Below are 22,593 nucleotides of genomic sequence, written 5' to 3'. Positions count from 1 at the left end.
TATATTTAAATATTTTATACCACGCAGTACCTCTATTATTTATTAAAGTTTATAGTACATATTAAAAATTCTGTTAAATATAAATAATTGGCCGATGAACTAGCCAGTTAGTAGAGATGCTGGTATAGGATAATAGAACATAGAAGGTAGTATTAAAATAGACTATAGGATAGATTAATTAAAGAATAAATAAGTGTAAGAAAGAGAAAAGAGATAGAAACAAAATATATATTTAAAAATAATAAAGTAAACTGACCAATAAAAGCCTGAATAAATGCAAAAACTATGTATTTGCACCAACTAGTATATAATTGACTACCAATAACATTATAAATAGACATTAGAGTGCATTCAGTTTATGTATAGAGTAAGAATTGATCATTCTTCAAAATCGTAGCTAATAATATCTGTAGTAAGTCCACTGTCAAAACAGATAGATTACATATTATTACATACTTTCACTTCTGTCTATTGCGGCTGCAGTTTGTCTACCCCTTTACTCCACATCCTCCCTGAATAACACGCCAGCAGTGATCTGTTCGGCAACCAAGCCTGCTAGTGCTGCAGCCTGGTTTCTATCTACTTCGTAACTATCCTAGAGCATAACATCTCGCGTTCCTTGTTTTCCTTCCACCTATACCCTTTATACTATCATGACGGTTCATGATTGATTCGACTAGGGAAGCCTTTTAGATCTCGAGTATCTGTATGCATAGCACCTCCACGAGCCTTTCTCTCATATGTGTTTTGCCAAACCATCCTGTCCTTAGGAATACGGAATTTCCCTGGGTCCCAACAATTTCAAGAAGCCATCCATCCCATGGCCAATAGACAACACACCGGATGATTCGCATGTATCCCATTTCAAACCTTTCTATATAGGTACTTCGAACCCTCCAGCCGCCTATATTGGCCATTTCTAGATTCAATGTTGCTCATGCCAACCCAGTACGGCTGTCACATAGTGGCTTACTGAACCTCGTGTTCCCCACATCCTGCTACTACCGGATTGATCTACCCCGGTCGTCAAGGAATCTAGTATCACCTTGAACCGCCACCGGGCAGGTCGATGTATCAATTCGAGGGGGCAAAGTACAGACTACAAAATGCCTCCATCACCAATTTCCAACCCTGTTCAGGTATGACTATAGGAGTTATCATATACGTCGCCAAGCTCACGACTGCTGTCGCCCTAAAAGGATAATTTTACGGAGAAAACGCCAAGTTTCATCAATAAAGCTAGGTACAGAGTTGCCGAACCTGTTGCTGCTGCTTTCATAGCCGGAGGAGTAGCGGGTGCAGTGTCAAGGACACTCGTGTCACCACTCGAACGTCTCAAAATCCTTCTCCAGATCCAGAGTGTTGGCAGGGAGGAGTACAAATTATCAATATGGAAAGCTCTCGTCAAAATCGGAAAAGAAGAGGGATGGAGAGGCTTCATGCGCGGAAACGGTACAAATTGTATCCGCATCATTCCTTATTCCGCAGTTCAATTTGGCAGCTATAATTTTTACAAGAAGGTGAGTTGAACATGATTTCATACAGGCTTTGAGATTGTATGTCCCGAGGGTACAATGATCTGAAGTGCAAATATATAAGTCATATATGGCGACCGAGTTGGAGGCTTGATTAACGTAGTACTCTAGTTTGCGGAATCTTCGCCAAATGCCGAATTATCAGCCATGCACCGTCTTCTTTGTGGCGCTGCTGCCGGCATCACATCTGTGACAATTACCTACCCTCTCGATATTGTCAGAACGCGACTCTCTATCCAGTCAGCGTCTTTTGAAGCTCTCAGTCACCGAGAGGCTGGCGAGCGGCTACCGGGCATGTTTGCCACCATGGTCTTGATATACAGAAACGAAGGCGGCATTGTAGGTCTCTACCGTGGCATCATACCAACTGTTGCCGGTGTCGCCCCATATGTCAGTAAGCCCGAAACGCTCACATGACACCACCTGTGGCTAAGCGCAATTAGGTCGGCCTCAATTTCATGACGTATGAATCGGTCCGCAAGTATTTGACACCCGAAGGCGATGCGACACCAGGACCCCTGCGTAAATTACTTGCCGGTGCTGTTTCGGGTGCGGTAGCGCAGACATGCACATACCCATTGTGAGCCTCACCAGAAGACATCATTCTTCTCCCTCGTCATGGTTAGCTAATATGGAGACATGGCTTCAGCGATGTCCTTCGACGGCGCTTTCAGATTAACACAATGTCTGGGATGGGATATAAATATGCATCAATCACGGACGCCGTGAAGGCCATTGTAGCACAAGAGGGCTTACGTGGCTTGTTCAAAGGAATTGTGCCGAACCTTCTTAAAGTGGCCCCCAGTATGGCTAGTAGTTGGCTCAGCTTCGAGTTGACCCGGGACTATCTAGTGGGTTGGAGGAGTGACGGGGTATGACTCACCTGCATGCGTTGCCATTGTTTCGTTATACAGTATATATGCCCACGAAATCTAGAAAGATCACTCAACTCGCACCAAAGAAATAATAAGAAAACTAAGGTGCCCTGCTTAATTGGAAGAAGGTTGCCTTATCAGTTGACGGTGGATATTATACCCTCTATCTCCTTGCTGCTTATCACTGCGCAGTTTTTTACGTTTACGGTTGGCAGATTGCCCCTCGATAGTTTCAAATACGGAGACGACTGTATTCTGTCATATCGATACTAAAGCTCTCGCAGGGCACTGCCTGATGCAAATACTTTGACTATGTATGAGGTATGAGATAGTTGACACAGCAAGTAAAGGTGAACTTGAGTGGATTGTGCCAGACTATGCGGGGTAAAAGTGGGAAAGATGCAACATAATTATGGATCATAAGCCTACACTATGAGATTCATTAGAAAGGGAGGGCACGCAACAACAACTGAAAAAGGTATGTGGTCCAGAGGGGAAGCGGAGGGATCGCTCATTACTATATCAACAATATGTGAGGTCAACGTCCAATGTCCAATAGTAAATGATCGTTGAAAATATGGAGCTCCCCACTAAAACTATAATTTATTTAGCACACAGTGCTAGCATAGTCAGATTTTAAACTGGAGCAACTGGTAAAATGTGCCATTGATGCCTTAGGTATCGGGCACAAAATGGTCTTGGCTACCGTATGTGGACTAGGGTAGGGCTCAACCCGCACACACCGTGCATCTGAAAATCTTAGATTGAAAACCTCACCAGCTTCACCTTGACTACGGGTGCGATAGCCAGCTAACTTTCAGGTGTCCCATCAATAACAGCAGCCATGGGTATGTTCAAATCGAAGTGGTGATATATACATTTACCGAAGGATCTCGCGGGTTGCGACTTCTTTTTGGCTCAACACCATGGACAGTCCTTGTTTTCACTCGGATACTGATTCTGGTATACAGGTATCGACTTGGACCGCCACCATGTGCGCGGCACCCATCGCAAGGCGCCCAAGAGCGAGAACGTTTACCTGCAAGTCTTGGTGAAGCTCTATCGATTCCTCGCCCGTATGTCTCCGTCTCCTGAGTACAGCCGATCTGCAGCCATGGGAAACTGATGGGTGGTGGTATTATGTATAGGTCGCACGGAATCCAACTTCAACAAGGTCGTCTTGCGCCGCCTTTTCATGTCCAGGATCAACCGCCCCCCTGTTTCGCTCTCTCGCATTGTTTCCAACGTGACCGACTCCCACAAGGGCAAGACTATCGTTGTGATCGGCACCGTCACTGACGACAACCGTCTTCTTACTGTCCCGAAGCTGTCTGTTGCTGCACTTCGTTTTACAGCTACTGCTAGGGCCAGGATTGAGAAGGCTGGCGGTGAGACCTTGACTCTGGACCAGCTCGCTCTCCGTGCCCCTACTGGAGCGAACACCCTCCTCCTCCGCGGACCTAAGAATGCTCGGGAGGCAGTGAAGCACTTCGGTTTTGGCCCCCACAGCCACAAGGCATGTTATACTCTAGGTGCAATTGTATGGTCTACACAGCTAACATTGAACAGAAACCCTACGTTCGCAGCAAGGGACGTAAGTTCGAGAGAGCCCGTGGACGCAGAAGGTCTCGTGGTTTCAAGGTGTAAGAAACGCTGGTTAAATATTTTCCGTTTCTTGTGTCTGGTAGCGGTTCATCGTGCTTGTGTAGACGACTTGAGGAATCATGCATACCCAGGAGTCTTGATCACCGGCCGTTGCTCCAACGTTTATTAGAATGCCCGATGCCAGGCCGAATATTATGAGGGTTCCAGGCGAGCTTGACTGGATGAAAATGAAAATGGAGTTAAATCATTGATTGCCTATAATTTTCTCTATCCCTGTTTTCCTATCTTCTACAATGGTAGAGCTTTGTGTTTCCATTTCTTACCCCCAGCACCATCGAAGTAATCTCCTGCTCTATGCCCATCTCCACGGATGAGGTACTTGTAGATGGTGAGGCCATCAAGACCCACAGGACCCCTGGAATGAATCTTATTGGTGCTGATACCGACCTCTGTGCCAAAGCCATACCTCATACCATCAGCAAACCTCGTCGAAGCATTCCAGAAAACACCAGCACTGTCGATACTGCTCATGAAGTAATCAGCAGTAGCTTTTGACTTGGTCAAGATTATGTCGGTATGCTTCGACGAATGGGTATTGATGTGGTCAATCGCTGCATCAACACCTGAATCTGGAGCAGATGCAGGGATCGTCTTGATAGCAAGAATGAGATCCAGAAACTCTGTATTATAGTCGGACTCAACAGCATCCACGACAGAAGTCATTTGGGCAGCCTCTAAAGTATCCGCTAGCGCGCTTTTCGAGGATTCGTCACACTTCAAAGTAACCCCCTTCGCCACCAGGGCCTTGGCAACAGTAGGTAGTATGGTCCTTAAAACAGCTTCATTCACCAGCAGGGTTTCTAGGGAGTTGCAGGCAGCAGGATAATCCGTCTTGGAATCCACCAGCACTTTGACAGAGACTTCCGGGTCCGCGTCATGATGTACGTAAGCGGAGCAAAGACCGTCTGCGTGCCCTAAGACTGGAATTTTGGTGTTGTCTTTGACGAAGCGAACAAGGTCATTCGAACCGCGAGGGATGACTAAATCAATCAAAGTGTCTTGGGCCAGTAATGAAGAAACCACATCTCTTGTCTGTACAAGCTGGATGGAGGACTTCGGAACTCGAGTCTTTGATATGGCTTGGGAGATCACCGTCGATATTGCGACAAAAGATTCGGTTGATTCCTTCCCGCCTGTTTTTGATGGTCAGCTATGCATAAAGACGAGAGCGTGTATGTAACCGAAACCTTTTAGGATAGCTGCATTGCCAGACTTGATAGATAAAGCAGCAATGTTTGCGATCACCTCAGGGCGAGCTTCGAAAATTATCAACAACACCCCAATGGGACAGCTCACTCTCTCCAGAGTAAGTCCGTCATCGAGCAGTGTCTTTAGAGTCACTTTTCCAACTTGGACATGTCAGAACGAGGACGCTGAATCGATTAAACACGCTTACTTGGATCGTCCAAATCCCGCACACTTAGGATTCCTTGCAACATATCATCATATTTCCCCGGCCTCGATAAGTCAAGCCTCTTCAGGACGCTGGAATTTAGATCGCCATCCTCTGCGGCACGGCTTGCCAATGCGACATCCTTTGCATTGGCCGCTAAAATGGCATCCTTATTAGCCAAAAGGTCCTGATAGAGCACCGTCAATGCTTCATTGCGCTCAGCATTTGAGAGGACCGCTAGCCGCCGAGCAGCTATGGACGCGGTGCTTGCGATATTGCCGGCAGAAGACTGTGTAAGCGACATTTGCTAGATTTCAATCATGACAATAGAAGACAATTGGGGAGAACGCGGGAGGTGAGGGGTCACGGATTGAAACCGGTTACATTACATAATCAAACACCAGAGACGTCGATGGTATTGTAAAACCGCAGTGCTTGTACTCCCGACGAAGTACAATCCGTTCCGGCCTCATTGGCTAAATATGGAACCACATCTTAGTACCATTTTCCGGTCTATACTCGGGACTTTCGCAGTCCGTCAGAGCACCTATGTATATACCATAGACCTATTGACCCTAGGGTGATTTTGCGCCTATTGAAGATTCAATCTATAGCACCAATGGCCCGATATCACCGATATCAATCATTTCCCATTCGATTCGCGTAGTATGAAGCCTAGTCTTTAGTTTTACATATTTAAATTTCCCGGGAGATATTATAGACTTAGTGCCCCACAAATAATGTATGTGGACTTTGGTGTCAGAAAACACTGGTCATATTGGAAACTGAAGCGCAGCTGTAGTCCTATTCAGTATTCCATGTACTCCGTAATACTACAGTAGTAGTAATCTACGTCTTCCTCGTACCGAGGCAAGGTCGTCGCCAATAAGCTAATTTGCTCTAGCTAGCTGTCATAACTAAGCTGCGTATATGGAGTACCTACTGTATGAGGTAATATGTGGGTGGCACTGTTAGTAACTACTACTCCTCCCATCAGCGACCCGCCGCGCTCTTCTTTCTTCCCTTATCGGCACTTGACAAGTGAATACTCAGCTACAGGCCGCGCATCCCAAAGAAGATGGCAGAGATTCTCTCACGCATCACTTCAGCCTCGTCTGAACTTCATGCAGTGAACAATACGCACGATGGAAGATATGACTCACAAACCCGTGACCTGGTTGCATATATCAAGAATTGCGATAAGGACCTTGACACTCAATACCTCCTAGATGTAAGCACAGCCATAATTCTAGTGGTGAAGGTGGAACAACATGGCTAGTGGGCTTTGAATGGAAGATGAAAGATTATGCTTACGGACATGACCATTTACTTCGCAGAACCTCCATCCAGCGCAGCACACGTTACCTTATCTATTAATTCTCAATCTCCACATCGACAACCTACAAAGAAGGACGAAGGAAGGCCTGCCGGATGAGATCAAGCCTGGAAATGACTTGTGGGTCAAAGTGGCCTATTTCCTCAAACATTTCGATCCTATCCAGGTCAGGTATGCTGGCCATGAGTGGCGCCATCTTATCGAACTCTTTGGACAAGCTGCTGAAATTACTGCGAAGGTAAGTGCATTCTAAGCTAATGTAAGAGGTTCTTTGCATATAGTTGACCTTTATCAGCCGTTCCTAGCAGTCCAAGTGATGAAGGAAGCATTACTTCGACTCGACTCACCCGGTATCCTTACATCATTACACGTTACGTTCCTCAGACTTTCTCTCCTTTCAAGGTCATATCACCATGCTTTGCCAATCATGGAGAAGTGGATATTCCAGTTTCCCACCAGTTCAGTTCAAATCTACCGCAAGCATATCAATCGTCCGTTGTGTTCCGAAAATACGTCGGGCGACACGTTCATCTCCGATGCATCTGGCTTTTCCGCAAAGCTGACATATAGAGATCACACAAGATTCTTTCTGTATGGTGCAATGATATATCTGGCACTAAAGGAATGGGAACAGGCATTACATTGGCTAGGCATCGTCATATGCTCTCCTGTCAATGACTCTGTCAGCAAAATTATGGTTGAAGGGTATAAGAAGTGGGTGCTGGCTAGCTTGCTGGCGCATGGAAAGGTAGCTCGAATGCAAAAAAAAAGGAAGAATATTAACCGAATTGTGCTTTGGACTGACTCACGCTGTTGTTGTAGCTTATCGCATCGCCTAAAGTGGTCTCCACACACGTTCTGAAAATCTACCAAACGTTAGCAAAGCCTTACGCATCCTTGGTCAACGCTTTTGAGAGGGGCGACTTCCAGAGGTTGAGAGCTGAGGTTGATATTGGTCGGTCAATTTGGCGTGCTGTATGTTAGCAGACGAAAGTGCATTCGTCAACATATTGGTTAGGCTGACAGTCTGCTAGGACAATAACGAGGGCCTGGTCTCTCAGCTTTTTCATGCCTACAACTCTTTCATTGTGGTGAAGCTAGGCAGGACTTTCTCGGCTCTTACTGCAGCGGATGTAGCGCAACGCACGTTAGCGCCGGTAGCATCCTCTGCAGATATCGAAGAGTTCGTATCATCGCTCGTAATGTCTGGCATCCTCAGTGCTTCACTACTGCATCTACATGGCCAAGGAGATGCAACAATGCTTCGGTTTTTTGCGCGCAATGGATCTCACATTCAGAGAGAGATATCCATGCGAACACGATTGGTCCAAGAAGCTCGGGTACTAGGGCTTATAACGAAAGATGCTAATCATTGTAGCAGTGAGCTGAAGCTGGGAAATGAAAGTCTTCAACTTCTATCTAGGAATCAGAGGTGCCCTGATGGTTCAAGGGTCAGTGGCGATAATGTTGGAGAATCAGATGGCGGTTTGGACATTGATGAAGACATCATGGGAGATGGTACTTGAAGCACGAGGAAATATCGGTGGATGCCACTCTGAAATTACCCATGTCCGATAGCTAGCAGAACTAGAACCAGGACTAAGGTAATGTGTAGCCTAAACCGACTTTGGCAACAGTCCTGTAATTGTATGGCCCGGCTATCATAGCACGCTCGCTACAGCAATTGATGCTTTCCCCTCTCATTCAATTCCCCTGCCCCCTAGGGAACGTGCGGGCAATGTAATCAGCGGCTAATCAGCAAGCTGCGACGTCTATCGTTAATTTTAGATCAGGGCATATGAATTTGATTATATTCACAGCACGGAAGTACGACGCAATGGCCACTGCTCAGGTAAACTTATAGATCCGTGCGACAAGTGAATGCCATACGCCTATAGTTCATGCCTTATCACACTTAAGTCCTGCATTCTATGAGTTGGTCAATCTTCACCATTTGGGCCATCTTTTGATTCTTCTACAAGACCTGGCTAACTCCAAAGCATACAGAACGAACGGCTATAGCATTTAGGCCGGTCAATTTATGATGGTATGAATCTGGCAGAGACCTGGCTATGTTGCACCCTAGGCCTCCTACAAAGCATCTGCGACATCATGAAATGGCACACGTCTTCATCAGACCAATAGCTGAGATGGCTAGCAATACTAGCAATCATTGATATATCGAAGGTTCCCCTGTTAAAAATCAGCGTCCTGTAATAGATTCGAGATAGTTGAAAGTCTTACTCTTGTATGCTATAGTCAACCCTTCCATTGAAATTCAAAGCCCTCACTTTTGCATCTTCAAGCATAAGCCTCCTGCCGTGATGATCGTTCCCAAGTGATTCAAGAGTTTCCTCTACATTGTTCTCGAAATCCCTGTGTTTGCCGCGCTCCCCGGCCTTACGATAACCCTCATAGAGCGTTTCCAAGTTAGAGTCAATAAGGGTGGGGTTTCTGATATCCGCTGTATCATGAATGGATTTGGCACCAGAAGGTAATGACTGTGTTTTTCGGGCATGCAGACCTGAATTAGGGCCTGCCTCTGAGGATGCGGTGTCTTCCGAGGTAAGGCCAAGGCTACGGTTAAGCAAACTGCTTGCGACACCGGATGTGAAATTTGTCCACAATGACCCCACACTTTGTCCGACACGACTGCTAATCAATGACAGACTCTGACCCGATGCCGTCCAAATTCCTCTCTTGACTGACGGCAAAGGCTGGGGTTTAAGTGACGACATTGCTGGTGAAATGAGAGGCTCTAGACGGTAACTAACCGGATCAGAAGGGTGAAAAATATTGAACAATTGGCGGCATTTTGGAGAGGATATCGAAGCCAGAGTTTGTTGTTGAAGCGTGTCCTTTCCGGAATCAAGGGTCACAGAAGGAGTAGACTGTGGCTTGGCAGTCACAGCCTCACCGTCAGGACGGACGGATGTCGTATAGTGTCCGCGCCCCTGGTCCCTCTGTGGTCGCCCAGCAATGGTTTTCCCCTTGAGCATTTGGAACAGTGCTATCGGAGAGCCCAAACAGAACAAGTCCTCACATTCAAAGCTTAAAGAGTCGTCCTGAACTTTGTGACATGCCTCGTCATAACCATAATGCGAGGCTTTAGTAGGCCGTGAGCTTTGCTGTTCGTGACACAGGATATCAAAGAGGATGGCGCTACCAAGCGAATGTCCACAAAGGCTTACAGTGCCACGGAAAGAAGGGTTTCGTTTCTTGAAAAGCTCCAGTATCCGGTTACACTCCTGTTTGACTATCCGAGAGATGTGCTCACAGTAATCACTTTGGTAAAGAAGCACATCCATTGCCAAATCTGAGATGAGGCTTCGAACTGCAGGAACATTGTCAAGTGTGATATCGGACAAGCTCGGATACGGGGTATTTTCGGAGCTTTTAGTGTCACCCAGATCGAACTCTGCACGGGGTTGGTGCTCCTTTTGATATGGGAAATCCAGCAGATGTCTCCAGCACCTGAATCAGGTCAGCCCTGGTACGCCAAGTGTCTCTGTGAAAAGCCAGTGCAGATGGATAGTAGTGTTATCGGCGTGACAGTGTTCATAAGCACGTTATTGACCGTACCACATAAGACAGGGTGATACTTACACTGGGAGAACCTGGATGCGGCAATTTTCAAGCTTGTCCGGAAAATCAGAGTTAAGGGCCTGGAGATCAGGAGAAGCCCTGTAAACACTCTTTAGTGTTTTGCGCAAAACGTTGATGTCGTGTATGAAATTAACACTCTCTAAGCGCATGCCAAGTCGCTGTCCGATTCCATGAGTAACCAGAACTAGGTGATCGATTCCCCGATCTTTATCCTCAACCTTCCTGGACTCCTCCATTTCTCTTTGTTCCTGCTTGCGTGCCCGTTCTTCGAGCTCAACCATATCGGTTGAAACGCGCTGCTCCACATTTGACTTCGCCTCGAGCGAATTACTTTCATCGTCCGATGCTTGGTCACGGGACGTGATTGGTCTGGACATATGTGAAACTGCCTTATCTTGAGTCTCCTCAGGCAAGACATCCTGTAATTCGTTCCCAGATGTTTTTGGTTCAATGCAAGTCTTGTCCACCACCTCTTTCTGTTTATTCGTCTCGTTATAGCCACGTACGAGCTTTGTACCAGGAACGCCACCTAGCTTTTGATAGACCGTTGTGCTCACCCTAGACATGAAATCATCGTTCACCAGTAACGCATTCGTAGAATCCTGATAAGTCACTATACTATTCATATAGGCACCGAACAGTCGGTACGCTACGGGCTCATTTCTAGGCACAGGAGTTGTACGCCCCAAATTCTCAGCCTCATTGGAGGAGTCAGGTCCTGTAGGCAAGTAAGCCTCTTAACTTCGCGAAGGCATAGTTTTTAGTATCACCTCTTTCACCGCCACTTGTTCTCATGGGGGATTTGGAAGAATAGGCGGGGCTTGTATACCGCCATGGTTTTGACTTGAGATAACCCTCTTCAAGTTGGGTAGCCAAATTCTCTTCACAAGGTTTCGTTGCAGACCCGTCTTGAAAGAACCAAGTTCCGCGACGAACTTCGTAGACTGGACCTATCCAATAGGCTGGCCGGAGCTCCCTTTGCTCGATTATAACATCAAAAAGTGAGTCTTCATTCACAGGAACCTTGGTCAGCTCGGGCGACGCCCCACTCATCGACCTGCTGTAAGAATCATGATCGTTTTCGAAATCTGTCGGTAGAAGTCCTTGAAATGCATCTTCTACAGCTTGAGAGTCTCTGGAAGTGAATGGGACAAATTTCTTTGGAGGCGCTAAAGGTTTTGAGTCACCCTTTTGATCGCGGAGCCCTGGTTTCCACTTCGGCGAATCCACTGCATAAAACCACCTTACTTTAAGCGGGGGACAGTCCTTCGGGTAGCGGCGCGGACTCAGCCCATGTCTATGTGAGACTGTATGGTCCTCTCCTCGAGAACGTTGGAGGACATCCTTCGTACTGTTGTCAGGTTGTGGGGTTGTACCTCTAGGGGTTTTACCTGGTGTAAAGGCCCCGAAGGAAGTCCCCCTTTGACTGTCTTTTGACATTAAGCTCTTAAGAGCCCGATATGTTGGAGCGCGAGCCAACGCGTTCAGTAGCAAGCAAATGCGATGGCTATTAGATATGGTGACAAGACGGTTAGCATAGACAAAGGCCACGTAGTAAGGCGGGATAACGGAACAGCCAATGGGACAGAACAGGATTATCTCGACGATCAAAGTTTTGAATTGGTGTATGCTGACCTAAAAAAAGAAAAAGAAAAGAAAAATAGTCCTATTCACTGTGGTCCTCCTCGTGCTTGTACTGTTTTTGTTGTGTAGTTTGATGAAAGCATATCAGCCCAGATAATGTGACGCTGCAGCGTTTGCTTGGCGAGGCCGAGCTTCAGGTGCCTGGGCTGTAGAAAACGATAGTTAGGACATTCTTGCCGTAAGCTGTTGAGGCACTGAGAAGCCTTGAAACAGCATTGACCGACTGAATACATCTAGGATTACAATACTGCCGAGTTATACACTATTGTATGTGTATAAAGTAGACTACTCATGTTCAATGATAGTATTAGCTTGCATTCACTACTAGAGACCGACTCTAGGTTGCTACCTACCATCGCAAATCCCGTAATTACGGTAGGGTACAGGAGCATGGCCGTGCTGATCATGTGTGCCACGCGAATTTTTCCCATCCATCAGTGATCATGTCGACAAGAAGCAGCTGTAGTAGGATTACCTTCTTCATATACATCCATGTCATTGATTCCGTGATATTCCTACGAAGGAAGAAATCCGAACCTACAAGGTGATTGAGCCTTGTCATTCGGCCAAGTAATAACTGCAAAAGCAACACTCCGTACGTAGCAAGTAGTACTCCGTATTCGCCAACCCCCACCTTGATTTCCCCACTTCCCTAGTACGAAGAGGAAAATAGCGCAACTACGTACCTAGGTGCCTAACTGCGCTGTGCTTACTCCGTACTATAATAATAGTGCCTAGGAAAGACTGCCAACTTCTTCTTGTACCCATCTCTGATACAAATTACATCATCAGTCCGGTTTCCTCTCTTTATACTGCTACGCTTCCAAGGCCTATTGGAATTCCATTGATATTTCCTCACTAGACCCTTGACTTGTTAGTCCGTATTGCAAAGTACCCGAGCAAACCCCCTGAGGATGAACGTGATCAAACTCCAAAAGCAAGTCAATCGCTTCGATGAATCTTCCCACAGTTCCCCATGTTGTCCATCGTTCACTGACTCTGTAGCACAGGAAATACCCACAGTTCGAACAGTCGGAGATCTTCTCTCTCCAGGATGCATTTCGAAAGCTGGATGTTGACGATAAAGGCTCCCTAGACGAAGCAACTGTTATTAAGGCCACCCAACAATCAGAACGAAAGCCCTATGATGTTGTGCGTCAGGCTTTGAAGGAAGTTGAACTTGACAGCTCTCGCCGAGTCGAGCTCGAGGATTATGTGGACGTCAGTATGCCACTATCGCTGATTTCGTTTGGTTGTCCCTCTGTGCTGTCATCGCTAAGACAGACAATCTTCAACAGCTTATTTCTAGACTCCGCTTTGCATCGATGCAGAGCCAGGCAGCTTCGGTTCCTGCGCCAGTGCTCCCGGGGAATGGAGCCGGAACATCTCGACATGTCTCCAAAGGCAGTATAGGAGGCAGAATCCATGTTCAAGGTTCCTCGGCAAATGTGACACATACCATAAACGAGGATGAGAGAACAGAATTTACTAGGCACATTAATGCTGTTCTCGCTGGGGATCCAGACATTGGTCACTCTCTACCCTTCCCCACCGATACATTCGAAATGTTTGATAAATGTAAGGACGGTTTGGTATTGGCGAAATTAATCAACGATAGTGTTCCGGATACTATCGATGAACGTGTTCTGAACAAAGCTGGGAAGAAGATAAGAGAGCTGAATGCATTCCATATGACCGAAAACAACAACATCGTGATCAATTCAGCCAAGGGTATAGGCTGCTCTGTTGTGAACATAGGAAGCGGTGACATCATTGAAGTGCGTGAGCACCTTATTCTGGGTTTGATCTGGCAGATCATCCGACGGGGTCTCCTAGGCAAGATCGATATCAAGTTGCACCCTGAACTGTACAGACTCTTAGAGGAGGATGAAACTTTGGAGCAATTCCTCCGTCTTCCACCAGAACAGATTCTTCTGCGCTGGTTCAACTATCATCTGAAGAATGCAAAGTGGAACAGAAGGTATTTTGCACTCTCTTAACGGGACTTTTTCAGCCGCGAAACGACGCATAAAGTCACGATCAGGGACATGCAGCGAACTAACTGCCGTTACAGGGTGACGAATTTCTCATCCGATGTCAAAGACGCTGAAAATTACACCGTACTCCTAAATCAGTTGGCACCAGAGATGTGCTCGCGGAGTCCTCTTCAGACCCAGGATGTACTTCAGAGGGCAGAACAAGTCTTGACAAATGCGGACAAACTGGGCTGTCGGAAGTTCCTGACACCCTCCTCGCTCGTTGCAGGGAACCCTAAACTCAACCTGGCATTTGTGGCGAACCTATTTAATACTATTCCAGGCCTCGATCCTATTACCGAAGAAGAGAAGCTTGAAGTCGAAGATTTTGATGCAGAGGGCGAGAGGGAAGCCAGAGTCTTCACCCTATGGCTTAACTCTCTTGATGTGCAGCCCGCTGTCAATTCTTTGTTCGATGATCTTAGGGATGGGACTATATTGCTACAAGCATACGACAAGGTGATGCCTGGCAGTGTCAACTGGAGACACGTCAATAAGCCTCCAGTTTCTGGGGGGGAAATGATGCGTTTCAAGGCAGTTGAGAATACTAATTACGCCACTGAGCTCGGTAAACACGTGGGATTTTCCTTGGTAGGTGTACAAGGAGCGGATATCACTGATGGTCAACGAACTCTCACGCTTGGGTTGGTTTGGCAGCTAATGCGCCGGGATATCACAAACACGCTCTCAGGCCTAGCCAAACGTATGGGGAAGCGCGAGATGACAGATTCGGAGATGATCAAGTGGGCAAATGAAATGTCACACCGCGGTGGCAGATCCTCGTCGATACGCAACTTTAAGGACCAGTCAATCGCTTCAGGCCTTTTCCTTCTTGATGTGCTCAATGGCATGAAGAGCAGCTATGTCGACTACGATCTCGTAACACCTGGTCGGAATGACGAGGAAGCATACGCAAACGCCAAGCTGAGCATTAGCATAGCACGAAAGCTGGGTGCCACAATCTGGTTGGTACCTGAAGATATCTGCCAAGTGCGCTCTCGCCTGGTAACTACTTTTATCGGTAAGGTCTAAAATTTTAGCTCGTGGCAAGCTGTACCGATGTACTAACACCATATGAATAGGCTCTTTAATGGCCACATACGAAAAGATGCAGTGATAGCTCGGCAAAGATGTACATCAGCGGTGCACCGCACTTTTTCTTTCCTACTCTTGTGTGCAATTCTTACCGCCTCCAAACTATCTGTACGTACTAGTTCTGATGCAAACATTGACAAATGTTTCTACCTTCACCACTGTTCCTGTTTTGGAGTGACTGTATGTATACACATGTGTGGGCATCCCCACCTACCATTCTTTTCCTCGCCTAGGTAGCCGAAATTGAACTTGAAAACTGCGAAGTCGTCCTAGCCGTTCCATCAAGTGCAAATAAAACATAGACTAGAGTGTGGCCTTAAGTCCAGACTCGTACAAACTTTAGAGGTAGACACAGCAGGTCAATACTTGCTGTCTTCCGGGGGTTTCTTACCTTGCATGTCCCCCACAAGCTTGCATGCGACCATTTCTACAGACTACAGAAATTACAAATCGTTTTCGAAGCGGTGTTGCAGGATATGCACGAAGTCGACCGGTCGTGAGAGACGATAAAGGTCAATGATCATCGACTATATTAGAATGCGAGTTCAAGACGGATAACGGATCGCTGTTGATCGTGACGACAGGACGAGAGAGTCGGGCGATAAGATAAACAAGAAAAAAGGCCCGCTCGACGTTCGTTCGGTCATGATTCGAGCTGCTGACCATGATAAATACCAATGTTAAACAATAGTACCAAAGCCCCAAAGCCTCGTATCTGTGCGCCATCACTTCGAGGAGCTGGCCCTTTCGCCTTTACCCTCTGCTAATCAACACTGCAATTTAGAAAATTAAATGGCAAAGGAAAGCACAGACAAAGAAGTAGAGGGAAAGAAAAAAAATGATGGAAAAGCAAGACAAGAGAACAATGAAATGAAGAAAAACCTGAACGAGCATGGGGTGGTTGAAGAGGGAAACGGGAGCGTAGGGGAGGGATTGGCAAAAGAGCGCCAGTGATCAACAGCGATAGAAGGAAATAAGCATCCAGGTCGATCACCAACGTGCACTGATAACGTCTTAAGCTTCATGTTCTATCTCTCGGACCCTGGGGTACAATCCATCACAGACTGTTTTTGACTGGATGTATAGTATGAGATCTGATAGTTCATGAAGCCATAATAACCTACTCGGCTGTATCAAGCTCATCATGAGCGGACGTCAAGGGTTCTAAGGGGACTGCGGTAAATAATCAGCAATGACTAGAAGTGGGTATATGCATCAATAAGCAAACCTTTCCTGTCTTCACCGTTTGGAATATTCTCACGCTCGTCCTCGCGTCGTTCACGGTCGTCATCACGGCGCTCTCTTTCATCCTTGATATCGCGGTCTCTCTCATCAGGGCTTCGAGAGCGGTCACGAGAACGTTCACGGTCCCGATCGCGGCGGTCATAGTCGCGGTCACGGCGGTCATAGTCACGGTCGCGGCGGTCATAGTCGCGGTCATGTCGGTCGTAATCCCGGTCGTACCTGTCGTCCCTGCGGGGAGAATAGTCGCCACGGCCACGTCTAGGAGAAGGAGAGCGGCCACGTCGAGGCGGAGTACGGTCACGTCGCCGGTCCCGGCCAGAGTCGAATCTCCAGGAAGCAGATGGAGGAGTACGTGCCCACTTCGGCCATGTCAGTCAAGTTATGGATCCCAAAGCCTTCTATTCTACTTGCCTCAATTTTCAATAAGTCATCGCGCCCAATTCGCTTATTATGCATTTCATGGTATGCATCATCTGCGTCACGGCGGCTTTCATACTCCACAAAGGCGAATCTTATGCCATGAGCAAGTGACATTCAGGGTACGAAGCTTTGATTGAACATACAGTCTGCTGGAAGGGGTACGCGGCGCTGGGATGTCACAGCGGACAAGACGTCCATATCTAAGTCATTGTTAGAAGAAGGTCCATGTGCATTTCAGTCATTAAATATATGGTGCAAGGCAACTGTGAGAGGAAAACTCTTGCGGAGGGTTCCCCTTCAAGGAGTCCCCTCTCCAAGGAAATTGGATAAACAAGCAAATCTCTATCATATCATGACATAGAGAGCGGCACCGACGTCGGTTTGCGGGGCTCAGCCGAGGTAGATTGCGAGAATGGACACGGGTCGTATAGTCATGGTAGCGCGTAGCAATCGATGAGCGGCACGTACCGTTCGAATTCGTAGGCAAGGTCGCGAGCTCGGGTCCCGTGCCCGAAGCCGGTGACATAAAGCGTAGTACCAGGTCGAGACATTGTGTGTTAGCCAGTGGAATTGTATGCTTGTATGCTGGACTGGGTAGGAAAATCAACAATGGTGGTGTTGAAGCGAGTGAAGCAAGAATGGGTAGGATGTAAGGAAGTCAGAGACAATTCAGGAACTACAGCTAAGTTTGTATGCCACAAGCGAAGTATCCAGGGATGTTCTAGTTGACTATCAATTACATAATATCTGAGTCAGTAACTAACTAAACCCACTTCAACAAACAACTTCGTCATACATATAATACATTACATGCAACAATTACATGAGTAACAAGATATCCTGTTCACCTAGGTATATGGTCATCAATTAGATAAAGTCCTGCATGATCACAATACAGACATTTTTTCTTGGTTACTCCTAGTAAAAGCTTCGATGATCGGATATTTAGTTGCGTTAACTATGCCAACATTGTACAGGTCTGAAAATACAGCATTCTTCTCGTCACTTTTGATCTGTAACTCCGTAGTCACTATATTGACTGGGTTAATTACGTATGAAGTACTCGATATTACTAGCGTTAGTTAGTTACTAACTAGTAACTAGTTAGTCAACAGCTATATCAAGCCAATGCCACCCTGCAAAAAGGTAAAAAATTTTCCGTTCGGAAACCCTCCTGATTCTGCACATTCTTTGCTTTACTTCACAGCGCGACAACCTCTTTAACATGAGTGCCGAACTTCAACAAGTTCGGAAAGTGTGGGAGCGTATCCGCACCAGCAGCCCAATTTATGCCTTTCTCCTTCAGGACATTGACATCTATGATGCTAGAAAAGGTGTATTTTTTGCGCGACTTCAAGTCGCTGCTCACCATCTGAATTCGAAGGGTACCTTGCATGGCGTATTTTCAGCCTGTGTCACTGACTGGGCGGGTGGATTAGCGATCGCATCCTCTGGTCTCGACTCAACAGGTGTCAGCACCAATATCCATGTCAACTATCTCTCAACAGCAACAACAGGAGACTGGCTAGAAATTGAAGGTCGCGCTGACAAAGTTGGACGGAACCTTGCTTTCACAACTGTGACAATCTCTAAGCAGACTGACTCTAATGGGAGTACGGTTGTTGCACAGGGATCTCATACCAAATATATCAAAACACAATAACGGTTCCAGCCAGGTTTATGAAATAGTTACTGGGCTTGCAGAAGAGAAAGCACCATGTCTTACATAGTCTTCCATACAAACCGCAGTCTTCTTTGCATCTGGTATGAAACACATATACTTTGAATGCTGGATTCACTCGGATTGCGCAGATCGATTTCCATCCTTATTTGCTTTAGATACCTTGTCTCTTCGCTGGTAGAGCAAGGTAATATTGGATGGATACACACCATTAATCCAAACCGAACTCTCACAGTATATCGCGGTTCAACTACAGAATCTTTCCAATTTTGTAACAGATATCAGTCCTGTCATGTAAAATCAAGCTTGTACGCCCTGTGATATGAGCTCTATATTATCAGAAGCAACAGGGGATCACCAGAGTTTCTCGAGGTATTGTGTCTGGGTTTCTGTGCCTAAATGGTATCTCAACTCCTTTCCTTCAGTACGAGCAACCACTCGAGCCTCGCCACATTCTACTATCCCATAAATCGCATTGACCACGGCTGCTCAAGTCTCTTGAGATTCGGGCTATGGACTCCGCACAATGAGTAAATGGTTCTGCGATCATCATGAACAGACATTCGCAATTTGCATTATCTATGTATTCTGAGCCTAGTCGACGACTGCAGGCCTACCTGGACGGTTTGATGCCACTGTTATCCCATTACATGGCACAGAGAGGGATAGGAATGGAGATGAGCAATCTTGTGGATCGAAATACAGAGTTTGTAGTTTGTTTACTACTAGGTAGGTAAAGGTGGCAAGTAGTTATAACTAGATGGTTTAATCAAGTGATCCGGTGTATTAGGTAACCAAAGCAGACATACCAATCAATCAACCAGATGTCAAAGGACAACCAACTTCCTCATGACGCACAGCCTTGATCGTTTGCGAAATTGTGGTTTTCTCGCTTCTACAATAAGTTTGCAGTCTTGCGTTACGGTTAATGCGACCACCTAGTAAAGCCAATCGCTATGGATGAGGCTTCCATCTCGTCCGGGCAGTCCAAGAAACCTGAAGTAGCTGAGACTTCTCACATTGTCTTTCCGACGAGCTACGACGAGCAGACCGCGACGAACAGACCCAACCCTGTGCAATCAAACGGAATTATAAATTCTACACTTCAATTCCTTACAGCATCTAATGGTGGAACTCTTCTTGGCGTCTTCGCATGCTTAGTAGGCACGACGCTCTTACTATTTGGAAGATTAGGTTTGCTCTTGATCGGAGTTGCTAGCGGTATCATCTTGCACGCACAGTGGGAGGCGGCTGATGAAGACCCTACTCAACCATTTTCAACCCTGCGCCATCGATCGAGAAGGGAGCTCTCCCTGGACATAGCCAGAAGACTACTTGACTGGCCAAAAAGTAAGGCCTCTACTGCCGATGCCAAACAAGATGACATTGGGCAAGTATTTCTCTTCGGGGACGCCTCTTCTGCTGATCTTGATTACTCTACATTTGGCCCCAAGACAGCTGCTGCCCTGGGATCAATCACCGATGGAGTAATAAAAGATTATGTGATGTAAGCTCTTGCCTTTTATCCTGCTTCGCAAGCTTACCAGACCTCGAAAGCTCCTGGTCCAGTCCAATTTTACCGCCCGAGACAACGTTTCCTCTGTCATGCCGAAAGTTGTTGGCCGAATTTATCTTGTCACTGTCATCGCACCTCTCTCGTAAACGCCCTGCTGATACCTTTCTGGAACTCCTCACTAACTCATCCTCACTGATAATCGTGCTTCTGGATGAGCTTTCTGCAGCATTCAAGTCCGTCGACTCCACTGAGCAGCCGGAAGAAGTTGTGTTGCGCTACATAGAGACATCCCCTGAAAGCGGTCTGGCGAATATCTTAGCCAAAGAACAACAAAAGAGAAAGCTCGACATTATAGCAGACGATATCCTGGCTAGCTTTTTAGACCAAAATGTCTATGGGTGTCTGCTGCTAAAGAATTTCATGCGCGAACTGTTCGTGAGCGTTCTATTTGAGTCGACGATTTCGAGTCTTTCGAGGCCAGAAATCATCAATGGCTGGATTGTATATCTTCTTAGTGAAGGCAAGTCAGAAATTATGACTGCAATAGATGCCGGTGTTGAAGGGGCCCAGAAACAAGGCGTGGCCGCAACTAGAGAACTCAACAGCGTAAATGAAATTTCATCCAGGGCTATGAGCAACACGGCCTCGGACTCCGCTATCACTGGAGAAATAAAACAAGAAACACCGGATATTGACAGGGCGACAGTGGAGGCCAAACTAGAGGTGAAACGTCTCAGTGACATGATCACAGCGCATGATATGCAGAAGCAAAGCCTAGAGAAAGCGACGCGGGACGATGTGTGGAAGGTAGCATTGGATGACAGGGTTGATCATGGAAAAGGCCTGCCTGCAAACAAGACCAGAGACAAAAGTTTGCCACGCGAGGACTCAGGACATGACGAAGCAAGGCATATTGGTGATGATATCGATTCCAAACTGGGAGAGAATAACAGCTCGTCCCCATCACTTATGCATCACAAGAGTCAGATCGCACCGAATCCGCTACCGGGGCCAGTCATCCTTCATCGTGCAGCCATAACGGTAGAAACCGATGCTTCGAAGGTGGCAACGAAGGGGTCACTCCGCTCAAAGCCAACGTCGGACTATTTAATACAAGTTGAACCTGTATCGACACGTTCTACTGGTTGGATGGTTTTTCGGAAGTATACCGATTTCGAGTCGCTTCACCAAACCTTGGAGGCTGTTTCGAGATTGCACAAAATCTGGGAATTTGCAGACGAACACCCAGTTGTGCCCACGTGGAAAGGCCACACGAGATTGGAATTGACCAAGAACTTGGAGCGTTATCTTCAGGATGCTCTTAGCCACGAGTCTTTGGCAGAGAGCGAAAAGATGAAAAGATTTCTTGGCAAGGATGAACATCTCGGATCGGACTTCAGTCAACCTTACAACAGGTCTGGGTTCACCTTCCCAAGTCAATCTACACTCGAGAATGTAGGAAAGGGGGTATTGGGCGTGCTATCCAATGCGCCCAGGGGCGTCTCTGAAAGTGGTAAAGCCATGTTGGATGGCATGACAGGGGTATTTGGAGGAGCCAACAGTAAAAAGCAATCGACAGATGTATTGGCAGGCGATAAAGCGAGGTCACTAGATCAGCTCAGCCAACGCGAGTCGATGAATAACGCGTTCCAGGGGAAATTAGAGAATTCTGCAGAACTTGGGTCAGCTTCCGAACCGGACGACTCTATACCGGGTCCATCCCTCACACAAAAGACGCTTGGGAAACCAAGTCATTCTTCTGAGGAGAATATCCCGATGAGAACCGAGACGGCCACGGACTGTCCTGGGTTTTGCGACGGCTCAGCTCAGGCAGCGGATGCAGGGGGGACTGTGGCTTCTATCCAACCGTCCTCTTCCGCCAGGCGCAATACTTCGGCTGACCTACCGCACTCACCTAGTGGGACGCAGGACACTTCTCACGCAAACAGCAAAGGGCAGACACCAGACGCTGAATCAAATGACTGCAAGAGTCAGAGCAACCCTATCACGCAGGAAGAGACACGTATAGCAGTGGAACTCATATTTGCGGTAATCAATGAACTATATACTTTGTCTTCTGCATGGAACATACGCCGGACCCTACTCAATGCGGCAAAATCGTACATACTACGTCCCGGAAATCCTCATTTGGAGACGATCCGTGAGCTACTCCAGGTATCTATGATTGATGCACATACGTCGGATGAGGCAATCGGGCTATACCTCAACAAATTGCGTGAAAATGCTCTCCCAACGAAAAGCGAGTTAGAAAACTGGCCGCCGCCTTCCAGTGATACTGAAAAGGAACAGCTGAGGGAAACAGCTCGCAAAGTCTTCGTTCAAAGAGGCTTACCGCAGGCTCTTACGAGCGTTATGGGAGCAAATGCCAGTAAAGAAGCTCTGGGGAAAATTTTTGATTGTCTCCAGGTTCAAATTTTCGCTCGGGGTTTTGTGTATTCTCTTCTTCTGCAGGCTCTCAAGGCAGCTATCCTCTAATATAAATATCCAGGCAGGGTCTCGTTGATTATTAGCCATCACAAGAATTA

The 22,593-nt window shown here is 46.8% G+C and overlaps 9 protein-coding genes across 9 annotated transcripts; 6 read left to right on the top strand and 3 right to left on the bottom strand.

The window, feature by feature from the left end:
* Positions 1-1,106: 1,106 nt before the first annotated feature.
* ASPBRDRAFT_661675 (putative mitochondrial carrier protein) lies at positions 1,107-2,759 on the top strand (the record flags this gene model as incomplete). The annotated part of the gene is made up of 5 exons (XM_067628674.1): positions 1,107-1,139; positions 1,200-1,520; positions 1,647-1,925; positions 1,979-2,115; positions 2,185-2,759. The coding sequence occupies 5 exons, from the start codon at positions 1,107-1,109 to the stop codon at positions 2,411-2,413; spliced, it is 999 nt and encodes a 332-aa protein (XP_067474767.1). The 3' UTR covers positions 2,414-2,759.
* Positions 2,760-3,198: 439 nt separating this feature from the next.
* On the top strand, positions 3,199-4,058 carry ASPBRDRAFT_186957 (60S ribosomal protein eL18; the record flags this gene model as incomplete). Its single annotated transcript, XM_067620084.1, has 4 exons — positions 3,199-3,258; positions 3,382-3,486; positions 3,559-3,930; positions 3,966-4,058. Exons 1-4 carry the CDS (start codon positions 3,255-3,257, stop codon positions 4,055-4,057), a joined length of 573 nt encoding a protein of 190 aa, XP_067474766.1. The 5' UTR covers positions 3,199-3,254.
* Positions 4,059-4,303: 245 nt separating this feature from the next.
* ASPBRDRAFT_135571 (glutamate-5-semialdehyde dehydrogenase) lies at positions 4,304-5,772 on the bottom strand (the record flags this gene model as incomplete). Its single annotated transcript, XM_067618708.1, has 3 exons — positions 4,304-5,208; positions 5,263-5,424; positions 5,472-5,772. The coding sequence occupies 3 exons, from the start codon at positions 5,770-5,772 to the stop codon at positions 4,304-4,306; spliced, it is 1,368 nt and encodes a 455-aa protein (XP_067474765.1).
* A 774-nt stretch (positions 5,773-6,546) lies between these two features.
* ASPBRDRAFT_34353 (putative COP9 subunit 3) lies at positions 6,547-8,330 on the top strand (the record flags this gene model as incomplete). The annotated part of the gene is made up of 5 exons (XM_067623222.1): positions 6,547-6,699; positions 6,806-7,042; positions 7,100-7,552; positions 7,627-7,779; positions 7,839-8,330. The coding sequence occupies 5 exons, from the start codon at positions 6,547-6,549 to the stop codon at positions 8,328-8,330; spliced, it is 1,488 nt and encodes a 495-aa protein (XP_067474764.1).
* Positions 8,331-8,624: 294 nt separating this feature from the next.
* ASPBRDRAFT_48069 (uncharacterized protein) lies at positions 8,625-11,920 on the bottom strand. The gene is made up of 4 exons (XM_067626010.1): positions 11,181-11,920; positions 10,411-11,128; positions 9,049-10,278; positions 8,625-8,997 (listed from the first exon to the last, which is right to left on the bottom strand). Exons 1-4 carry the CDS (start codon positions 11,848-11,850, stop codon positions 8,844-8,846), a joined length of 2,772 nt encoding a protein of 923 aa, XP_067474763.1. The 5' UTR covers positions 11,851-11,920; the 3' UTR covers positions 8,625-8,843.
* Positions 11,921-12,968: 1,048 nt separating this feature from the next.
* sac6 (fimbrin) lies at positions 12,969-15,207 on the top strand (the record flags this gene model as incomplete). Its single annotated transcript, XM_067627989.1, has 5 exons — positions 12,969-12,995; positions 13,060-13,275; positions 13,353-14,035; positions 14,129-15,111; positions 15,173-15,207. The coding sequence occupies 5 exons, from the start codon at positions 12,969-12,971 to the stop codon at positions 15,205-15,207; spliced, it is 1,944 nt and encodes a 647-aa protein (XP_067474762.1).
* A 1,514-nt stretch (positions 15,208-16,721) lies between these two features.
* On the bottom strand, positions 16,722-17,383 carry ASPBRDRAFT_48065 (uncharacterized protein). The gene has a single exon (XM_067626009.1). The coding sequence runs from the start codon at positions 16,962-16,964 to the stop codon at positions 16,728-16,730; it is 237 nt and encodes a 78-aa protein (XP_067474761.1). The 5' UTR covers positions 16,965-17,383; the 3' UTR covers positions 16,722-16,727.
* A 686-nt stretch (positions 17,384-18,069) lies between these two features.
* On the top strand, positions 18,070-18,513 carry ASPBRDRAFT_135630 (PaaI family thioesterase; the record flags this gene model as incomplete). The annotated part of the gene is made up of 1 exon (XM_067618714.1): positions 18,070-18,513. A coding segment is annotated over one exon (444 nt), but the record flags the coding sequence as incomplete, so codon positions are not given.
* Positions 18,514-19,082: 569 nt separating this feature from the next.
* On the top strand, positions 19,083-22,543 carry ASPBRDRAFT_34348 (PX domain protein; the record flags this gene model as incomplete). Its single annotated transcript, XM_067623221.1, has 3 exons — positions 19,083-19,260; positions 19,474-20,038; positions 20,071-22,543. 3 exons carry the CDS (start codon positions 19,083-19,085, stop codon positions 22,541-22,543), a joined length of 3,216 nt encoding a protein of 1,071 aa, XP_067474759.1.
* Between the last annotated feature and the right edge of the window lie 50 nt (positions 22,544-22,593).

The sequence above is a fragment of the Aspergillus brasiliensis genome, assembly GCF_001889945.1.
Source record: "Aspergillus brasiliensis CBS 101740 unplaced genomic scaffold ASPBRscaffold_16, whole genome shotgun sequence".
NCBI classification, from domain to species: Eukaryota; Fungi; Ascomycota; class Eurotiomycetes; order Eurotiales; family Aspergillaceae; genus Aspergillus; species Aspergillus brasiliensis.
The sequence above is the reverse complement of the archived record's forward strand: the minus strand, read 5'-3'. Positions and strand labels throughout refer to the sequence as shown.